This window comes from Neolamprologus brichardi, chromosome 19, assembly GCF_056152115.1.
Source record: "Neolamprologus brichardi isolate AB-2024 chromosome 19, ASM5615211v1, whole genome shotgun sequence".
NCBI classification, from domain to species: Eukaryota; Metazoa; Chordata; class Actinopteri; order Cichliformes; family Cichlidae; genus Neolamprologus; species Neolamprologus brichardi.
Genome location: NC_142122.1, coordinates 16,337,571 through 16,347,619, shown reverse-complemented (window position 1 = coordinate 16,347,619; position 10,049 = coordinate 16,337,571). Strand labels below are relative to the sequence as shown.

The 10,049-nt window shown below is 40.1% G+C and overlaps 1 protein-coding gene across 3 annotated transcripts; it reads right to left on the bottom strand.

The window, feature by feature from the left end:
* Window positions 1-589: 589 nt before the first annotated feature.
* Window positions 590-9,297, bottom strand: LOC102782421 (heterogeneous nuclear ribonucleoprotein Q). Of its 3 annotated transcripts, none has more exons than XM_006809771.3 (12): window positions 9,157-9,297; window positions 7,201-7,357; window positions 6,141-6,259; window positions 5,768-5,875; window positions 5,496-5,609; window positions 5,038-5,214; window positions 4,652-4,787; window positions 4,096-4,301; window positions 3,837-3,986; window positions 3,614-3,735; window positions 3,147-3,469; window positions 590-2,667 (listed from the first exon to the last, which is right to left on the bottom strand). In XM_006809771.3, exons 2-12 carry the CDS (start codon window positions 7,343-7,345, stop codon window positions 2,639-2,641), a joined length of 1,629 nt encoding a protein of 542 aa, XP_006809834.1. In that variant the 5' UTR covers window positions 7,346-7,357; window positions 9,157-9,297; the 3' UTR covers window positions 590-2,638. The 3 variants fall into 3 exon arrangements, with proteins under 3 accessions (XP_006809834.1, XP_035772384.1, XP_006809835.1); XM_035916491.2 differs by having other exon boundaries at window positions 590-2,664; XM_006809772.3 differs by lacking the exon at window positions 7,201-7,357 and having other exon boundaries at window positions 9,157-9,291.
* Between the last annotated feature and the right edge of the window lie 752 nt (window positions 9,298-10,049).

Genomic DNA, 10,049 nt, shown 5'->3' with positions numbered 1-10,049 from the left:
GAAGAAACTGCACAAGGGAACATGGGAAAATTGCGTTTTTACGTTTTTTAACGTGGACTTAAATTGGGTTAACCGGCAAATAGCCCTCCTACAGTAGCTCCATCACTCGCGATGACCTACTTCCAGTTAACTGACACAAAGGCGTTTAGAGCTTTTAACATCAGGCTGTAGATTACTGTAATAGTAACTATACTAACACAGTATTGTTACATTTGACGACTCAATGCAATAAATAGTGTTTAATTTATTCAAAGGCACTAATACTGTGCACGTATGCCTGTCCTATAAATCTAATAATATAAGCCTTATAAATCATATACACTATTATACACACAAAACATACATATATAAAGATGAAAAAAAAATACATAAACTGTAGCATATTAGATCTTGTCTATTACACACCCCCACTGCGCTCGTCAACCCGTTTAGGAAAATATTTATTCGAAATCTTGCATTTTAACATGAAACTTTAATGCAAATCTTTTTACATGAAATTTAAAATACCAAAATGACCGACTGCCTCCAGTTAATAAAGTCCTTGCACCTCATGAAAACTTTTGTTTTAATCAAAAGAGTAAGACACAGATAAAAATCAAAAACTTTATTACAAAAATAAGTTACACTCACCTCCATTTTACAGTATAAAACAATTTATTTGCAGGAATGCAAAAAACGTTGTTGGCCACCAACAATAGTTTAAAACTGCTAACATTTTTTTTCTCAAAAGGTGGTTGTTATGATTTTACTGAGGGAGTTAACTGTATAGAAAACTGGGATTGAAGAGCAGTTTCCTTTATGCTATACCTGGAAGTAGAAATCATTCACTGCAGTATCCCTTCTACCACTGTGAGACCATGATCCCTCACCAAATCATAGCAGCTAATGTTAGGCACACATGCTCACTGGCTGGGCAATATGGCAAGTCAGTCATCCAATAAGATTAACTCCAGAGATCTTCTACATAGTTGCTGTACTGGGGAGGGATCATTCGAGATTAACACGATCTTATAAGAGGAAGGATTGGATTAGGCTCTTACATTATTCCGATGCTGTCTGAAAATGTGTTGTATTGGTATAAAAACAAACCCACTGGAAGAATACAGTGGCACAAAAGGGACACTGCAGGGCTTTATTTTTGTTTGTTTTTTTTATTGTTTTTTTAATCAAAGGCAGTTGGATGCCCGTGATGTTGAAGCCTTTACAAAAGTAACATTTTCCGAAAAACTATACAACCAGTAACTACATACTCTGAATAAGCAAGGCAGCTAATTCAGTTCAAAATAAGATAAAAGCAGGGCTTGTTCAGACTCATCATATGAGATTGTTTTGCATGCCCGGTGTGACTGTTTGCAGTCTGCAGAGCTGCAGCTAAAATGACTATATTACATTAAGTACATCGTTTTTGCGCTGCAGCTCTTGTGCATATTTTGTATGAAAACAAGCCCTGCTTTCATCGATATAGTTTCCCTATTTACAGTACAGGCCGGGTAGTTTAGTCCTCTGTACTGAGGTAGTCAACCAACCCTTTAAAGACAAGTTCTGAAAAGAACCACTTTCCTGGAATGCCTGACTTATCCATGCCAGGTGGGTACACCCTAAAACCCTGCAAATGTTCTCTTTCAAACATCCAGATCAAACAATTAAGATTAACATGGATATTCCGACAATAAAAATTCCGATTAGCACAAAAATATACAATAGCATCAAGCTCCTTTGAGCCACTTCAAACCTAAGAACTTAAAAAGTGCAATTTCGTCATTAATTAAAAAAAAAATAAAAATGGCATGTTCAGGGACAGGGAAGGGGTAGATTGTAAGGGCAATTCATAGGTCCCCGTCAAGGAACAGGGACTCAGCAAAGAGGCTGTGGCAAGTATTCAGACTCCTCCAGTCATTTTATAAGGTGGCAGCTTCAAAACAAAACAAAAAAAATGAGCCCTTTTCAGACATGCACTACTCTCCAATAATCTGAACATGGTGGCTTCATTTGCATGAGCACCCAGGTCACTTTTCCATGAAAGTTGCATTGGTAAGCTTACTAGGTTGGACCTAGTAACAAGTCTTTAAACACAGCATAAGGTTGAACTGTACACAGTAACATTAACGGATGGGCACACCCAAGATAGACAGTTCATGTTGACGCTCTAAACTGCTCGGCTCACAAAAGAAAGTGTTCAAGAGCAAAACTTGCCCTATACCATCTTATCTCTCATGACATTTCTTCACGATCCATAAGAGATGCATCTCCTACTCTGCATGGAAAACCTTAACAGCGCAGAGAGCGCGAGCGTTCAAAAACATGGTTACATTTTGAGTCGATGCTGACAAAATTTGTTGCCATAAAGTAACAATTCTTTTGCATGCATTATCGAAGGCATATCTGAATGATGCCATGATGAATATTAATGTAAAAGTGACCCATGTCTGATTGGCAGAATGACACCACTAAAGAGATTATAGTTATGCATTATCCCATGTCTGAAAAGGGCTAAAGTGAGTTAAAATATAGAGGAGGGGAGATGCTTCTTCTGTAAGGCTGGAATATCATTGGACCTTTTTCTCATGCTTGTTGTTTCGACATCCATTGCAGCTTACGGTGTAACCCCACATATCAAGTCAGTATCCACTGTGACAGGTCAGGACCGCCCTCGGCCCCGTTTCCCTGCTGGACCAATAAGAAAGAAAGATGAAATTAGCACAGGAAACCAATGTTGCACACATTTGCCATAAATCAGACATTTAGACCAGACATCAGACATTCACACCAGTGGTCTTGCCACTTACGTGGGCATCAGCCGGCCTTAAAAATGCTATGAATGACCCTCTCTGCTGGCAAACAAGTTGACTTGCTGCTCTCAAAGATCCCAGAAAACTGGAGCCTTAGAATATGGCTTAGAATATGGCCAAAATCATTTGAAGATAATCGCCCTTAACTTTTCACAACTATAGCTGCTTTCATTTTCTATCCATCAGTCGTTTCATTCACGCCACTGCTCTTAATTTTGTGCTTTAATTTCTAATCCAATGTCAGAATATTTGCTTACAGCAAACCGAGCTTAAATGTATTTTTAAATTTGAAAATAAAAAGCACAAAGTAAAAATGTGGAGGTGGGGTGGGTGGTCACACAGGAAAAAGTCATTAACCTCTGATTGTTCCGAGGCCTCCTCGTTGGGAGAAGCCCACTCGACCCCTTGGAGTGATAGCACCACGGCCCCTGGTCTGATTGGCACCACCACGGACTCCTCTTGCTCCTCTTCCTCTCCCAGATGCTTGGAAGTCCTCATAGCCATAGTACGGGTCATCGTAGCCGCCCCGGTAGTTGTGGTAATTATATCCATAGTAATCGTAATAGTCTTCATATCCATAATAATCAGGCGGATAAGAATAACCTCCCCTACCGCCTCGTCCTCTGCCTCTTGTTGGTGGTGGCATGTGGGGGGGACCGTAATAATAGTAATCATCATACCTGAGAGGGGATACAGAGTTCTCATCAGGAAGCCTTCATGCCATATAACATAATTTTAAATTTGACAGTTTTTTTGGCTAAAAAGGTTGTTGGATTAATTACACACAACACAAACCTAGTTGCAATTACAAAGTTCTTGCTTACATTTGTGTTTTAGCGGCTTGTCTCTGGGCTTTACGCTCTTTCCTCTTCTGGTCAGGTGGCTTGGCAAAGACAATTTCAATGTGCTCTCCTTCGAGGTCTTTGCCATTAAGATCGGTCAAAGCCTGTGACGTGAAATCGAGATAATAGCGAAATACCATTCATACACAAAAATCACGACGGGAAAGTACAAACAGTCTGATTCTGAAACAGTTTCCCATCATACCTTCACAGCACTTTCTCGTTCCTCAAAGTGTATGAAGGCGTAGTCTTTCAACTTCTTCACTCGCTCCAGCTTGCCGTGTTGGCTAAAGGTCTTTTCAAGTATCTCCTCTGTAACAGTGCTCGCCAAGTTTCTCACAAACAGCACCTTGACCTGGGTAAAGAGAAGCATGTTTTGTTTATTCCCCATGCAGAAATGCAGTGCAAATCCAATTAATACACTTAAGGTTACATTGCTGAGGACTTTTCGTCCTGTGCCTTACCTTGGCCATGACCTCTGGGTCTGGGTCCTCAATGGGATCAGCCCACTCCACTGTGACCAAATTTCCCCAAACTTTGACCTTGCCACTCATTAGTCGGCGCCGGGCCTGAGCTGCCGTCTTGTGATCTTCATACTCAAGGAAGCAAAAACCTCGATTCTTTTTCTTGTCATCTGGCTGGTGGTACAATATGACATCATTTAGACCCTCTGTAGAGAAGAGAAACAGGAGAGAGAAGTGTAGACAAAGAAGCAGTTAAGTCAAATGTATTATGGAAAGCATAAACCTAAAGCCATAAATGCTTGATTCAAAACATGAAATGATCAAAATTAGAGAAATAAAATTTGAAAAACTACGTTTTCTGCAGTTTGTGTCCAGTCAGATCTTAGCGGTAAACCATCAGAGTAATGTGAATCACTCAAGTACAGTCATGAGATCATCATTTGGACAAAAAACAAAAAAAGGTTTAAAAATGCTTACTGGACAAATATACAAGCGACGCGAAACCCATTCCAAGATGGTTAATGGATGGAAAAGGTTAAAAAACAGTTTGACTCACCTGTTACTTTCGCAAATTCTTCAACAATCTGCTCTTTCGTTTTACTCTTGGGGATGGAGCCAACAAACAGTCTATTATTGGCCACAGAGATGCACACTCCAATGTGTTTTCCTGGTCGAATTTCATTGTTGTTGCACTGCAAAAAGACGCAGGAGTATAAGAGGAAAAATATATAAATAAAAGGAGACAGTCAAGTCTAGTTAGGAGAGCCTATTGCAACTGGTGGTGATGCTTTAAGATGCTTATTCGCCATTGCCAAACATGAGGCACATGCATGCTTCATAAATATATTCCTTTATTCTTCATTTGAAAAGTCCCCTTTGTTAAAACAAAGCCATAGAATAACTCATTTTCTGGTCATAATTAGAGTATTACAGTAGACCTACCAATTTGACAGCCTGCTGTGCAGCTTCTTTAGTGCAGAAAGTGACAAAGGCATAGCCTCTGTTCAGGCCACTTAGGGGATCCATCATCAGGCGCAAGTCCCATATGGGCCCAGCTTTCTCAAACAGTGGAACCAGTTCATCCTCAAAAAGATCTCTGGGGATTTTTCCTACAAAAATCTGCCAGGTTGACAGGAAAAGGAGGTGTAGCGCGTGAGATCAAAGTACTCATTTAAGATGCGTGGTACAAAGGGTAATAACATTGTGGTAAATGGTATCCAGTCAGGTCTTAGCAGTAAACTATCAGTGTAACCAAGGTTACTACAGCAGTGAATAGTTTCATCATTTGGACACCATAAAATAAATGACTGCACCTCATACAATCAATCTCAGAACACATTAATATATAAAGGTGCAGCATTTTAAATGGATAAATAAAGGGATAAGTGATTGTTTCATACCTCTGTACCAATGGTGGGTTGTGCCCCTGAATGGGCAGACTCTGGTGGGGGACCACCGTACTTCCTCTGTCCTGTTGTCACATCAAGTGTGTAGCCAGTCCTCTCCAGCAAAGCCTAACAATTAAAAAAAATAAGGGAAAAAAGAAAAAGAGGTGGAGCAGAGACAGAATTATTGCATTTTTTGGGCCCAAAAAACATTCATTATTCAATAGTGTACAACGAAGCATGAAATCAGTTTTAGAGTGATTTTTAAATGAACCATCAGTTCTCACTTTGATTTTGGCTTCATCTGGTCCTTTGTTGGTGTCTGACACTTTGGTCCCTTGTTTCTCTCTCTGTCTGTACGTCTTCATCACGCCACAAAGAAAGGCACTTTTGTTCTGAAAGACAAACAATTTAAATGGGATCAAACAGTAATTAAAAAAATATCAATTTCACTGTCAAATATAAATATATGAAATTTACCCTTCAATATATATGAGCAGGCAGAAGGAACAGGAAGCTTAATGACAACTAAGACCTATAGTGTAGTTGCACATTTCAACATAATACTGTTATTTCATTACACTAGCACTCTGATTTTGACTTTGCATTGAGGTATTCAAAATTATGTAAATAGCACCAGCAGCAGCACCGCATGCATACCTGAACATGTGAGAGGTCGCTGTCCTTGAATTGCAAAAGGACTTGGAGAGCACCTTCCTCGTTGAATTCTTTCAGAGCCTCAATCGCTCGATCATCTAAATCACTGTGTGACACCAAACCTGCAGGTTGAACGACACACACACACAAATAGTGAGCTACTAATAAGGGGGAAAAAATTACAAAAATGATACATAATTGACAAAAGTGCAAGGACCTAAGTGAAGTATTTAAATGGGGATTATTTTGTGAAACCAATATAATGAATGAATAATGACTTGTACAATTAGGAGTGAGGAGTGGGACGAGCATAATCTAATAGAGCCGTATTCAGTAGTCGGGCTGTACTTTATTCCTCAACCAGCAAATTTTTGCAGAACTAATCACAACAGATGTGACAGTGCAACTCGATATGCTCATGCCCCTCTATACTGTGGCTGGGAGTTTCTAATGAGCCAGTCTACATTCTCCTTTATGGAGAGGCTGTCACCTGTCCCAGGCAGCCATATACCAGACAGCTGCTGCCATTGTTTCTATCTCAGTTCCATCTGGCTGAAAGGGCCAGACCAGTACTTTTTCTAGATGTGGCCAACCAAACAAGTCCTAAAATGACCCCCCCAAAATTTGTCATTACAGTTCATCCCCATTTGATCTTCTACTAAAAATCAACAGTTATTTAAGCTGTAGCTAGTGTCCCATTTAGTCACTGCTCTGCTATAATTTTATGGGATGCAGAGAAACCTCACAGAAATTAGTAGCAATACTGAATAGGCTCATCAAAAGACTCCCAGAGAGAGAGAGGGAGAGAATTCATTCGCCCTGACACCAGTGATCATGCAACCATGTTGGGAATGCAAATGCTGCAATCATTTACACACTCTGGTAATGTGTAATTTAAAATTCTGTAGCACTGCAGTACCCATTTTGGTAGGAAACCACAAAAAGTTGCTTCGGGATCCCAATTCCCCCATTCAAAAATGTGATAAAATGACAATACATGCAAGAAATTGCTAAACATAAAAATTTGCATACTGAATATGCAAGAGTATTCATAGTGCCTTACCTGCTAGGTAAATTTCATCTAGTTTTTCAGCAACTTTCTGTGGTAAACCAGCTTCTAATAAAGTCTGGAAGTGCTCAGAATGGGTAACTGCAGAGGTGTCCATTGGTTCTTCTGGACCATTTCCATTAATATGTTCTGTGGCCATGTCTCCAGAAATCTGTGTAAATGCAATGAGCCAAATTAATCCTGGGTCAAGGGCAACAATTGTGATGTGCTCAAAAGAGTGTAAAGTCTCAGACTTGTCAGGAAAATCATTTGGGGGGAAAAATTACTTCACCAATTGTAATGTTTGCTGGAGTGCAACTTTCATACTAATAAAACCCATTTGTAACAAAAGAGATGCTGACATGTGCCGAACCAATTATCATGGTCATGTGCTCCTTACCAGTCTGGAGACTTTTCACTATCTTGACTTAGCACTCAGCTTGAACTAGAAGCTCAAAAGCCTGATATAGGCAGTGTGACACTGTGTGCAATACATTGGGTTCAGGACAAGCACATACCAAAGACTTCACCAAAGAATTCACCTCAGCTGCATATTACATATATATAATAAAAAAAAAAAGAAGGGGAAAAAAGGTTTAACTACGAGGTTCGTGGCCATGTGGCAGTATTTTCATTCTGGTTTGTTCTGAGCTAAAAAAAAAAAAAAAAAAAAAAAGTTGAGCAAACGGAGCCAAGTTTACGCGCTAACGCCCGAATCTCAGTCTTCTCCTGCCTGCTACGGTCTCTAAATTACATGTTAGCTTACCTTCTCACTACTGACTTCAGCACAGGACAGATAGCTGATACACGTGTTCCATCAGAGAGAGTGAACCCCGGTTTCCGGTGACTGACCAATGAACAACTATGCATACTTTAGCATTTTGTTTATACCTTTGCATCAACTATTGTTACACTGAACACAAACACTCTAATAATCGTGTTAATGACCAACCCAAACACTGCCTCTTATTCCTTTGTATGGATAGCTTTTGGGGTACTAACAGCAGCAATCTACCTGCTCACTGGTCACAATGTCTATCCGGCAACGGCAGACTCAGCGAAAACGTGGACGGCAATCTTATGTTTTGGCCTAACATTAACAGAAGCTCGTATTGTCCAGTCGGTGTGCTATACTGACTGCTAATCAATCTCGTATCGGTAGGCACGTGCTTTCTCCGTGGCAAAAACCTTTCTACTACGCTAAATGCACGAGTGAAACCCATTTACAAATAGATCTTAAATTTTTAACCTATTCACGTTATCGGTTTTATGGAAATGAATTACCCCCACCGTCTCCCCTCAAACTTCTACCATAATGTTAGGTTTGGGTTAGGTTTAGCGGGGAGGGACCGACTCGCACACGTTGAAGCTAACTAGCGAGCGGGCTAGTTTCCACGGCTAATGTTTCAGCAATCAAGCTAGGGGCATTAATCGGGACAATAACATGAGGTGCTTGTGTGCATTTACTATGAACACAGCTATAGTTATTCTTTAAGTATGCAATACACACATGTGTTAGTAAAGTACCAAGGGATGATCGCCACTTCTTACCAATATAACCGGCCGTTGCCAGCTAAGTGCAGTTAGCATACAATGACAATGAGCATGTCATTTTCGTGATCTGTCAAAATGGGTTAGCCTATGCTAGCATGCTAATTCGAACGGAATTTCAGTGAGGCCATTGTTACAACGTCATTTGTCGATGAGGACTTAGCCAATTGACAAAGCCTCGCTTTTTAAATACAATTAGATCCAACGTGGCCTTGGAAGCTAGAGGATTAGCCTGCTAAATGCGTGGTCTGTCAACGTGCCGCCACATAGGAAGAGTCCATTTTCAAAAAGCCGGTCTGGAGAACTCGTTCCCAACCACCACCAGTTTCCACATTGTTTGAAACAGCACCGCACGATTTACACTTTTTTAGCACTCAATTAAGCGACAATAACGTTATCAATTACAAGCATTCGCCCTACCTGCCGCTGGCACACCAACGTGTATGGTGCTGATTATTTAGGAAGATAAATGTGATACTGAAAAAGAGAGAAAAGTGTAAAACTCCCGGCACTGGTCCGGCTTCAGTCATTCACTCTTGATGATGTAAAATGGCTGCCACGTTCACGCCTCGAGTTTTGTCTCGTCGATGGGGTTTCTTGGACATCCCTGCACGGGCTTGCCTTGTATGCATTTTACAGTAGAGCAGCAGGTCATCTGCAGCATCCGTCATAACTCCAAAAGAGCAGTCGTTTCACCGCGTCGGAATCGTTTATTGATGGTGCAAGTGAACAAAAAAACAAAAGGGTGGCACAAACACACATCAAATTTAAACACGAAAGTAAATCACGAAACAAGGAATTACACAAATTAAACATATGTGTTGTTTTTAGACTACTTAACTAATACTGCACTGTCAACCCAGTGATAATAGCATTAATAATGAGTGTAAAATGATGGTGAAATCTGGCAAGTATGTCCCACTTTTCACCACACCGTGTCAGTCTTCTCGTAGATATAGCACTTGCCCATTTCGTAAACACAATAAAGAGACTGTGTAGGCAAGTTGAGATCCAACGTATTTATACCGAAACAATATGACTATATGTTGCAAAACAAATTTAAAAAAAACCTGTGAGTTATGAGGCTGCACTCTTCTTTATCCATACAAAGTTGCATCGTAATATTTACTGAGCAGCAATGTGCATAAAAGTGACAAAACGACATATGTAAAAAGAGGAAAAGTCACAGATCAAAGTTGATAGCCTATATAAACTCGTACTAAAGCCTTTACTAATAAAGCACTACTCTTGTGTGCATTGGTGTTGCAGAAAAATCAAGTTCGGCACTGTTTTACTTATAAATTTGGGATTCA

Coding starts and splice junctions, on each gene's coding strand:
- LOC102782421 (XM_006809771.3), bottom strand. CDS start 7,345: ATGGCCACAGAACATATTAATGGAAATGGTCCAGAAGAACCAATGGAC. Junction 3,736..3,836: donor AACGAGAAAGTGCTGTGAAG/GTATGATGGGAA, acceptor TTCACGTCACAG/GCTTTGACCGATCTTAATGG. Junction 2,668..3,146: donor AGGCCTCGGAACAATCAGAG/GTTAATGACTTT, acceptor TTATTGGTCCAG/CAGGGAAACGGGGCCGAGGG.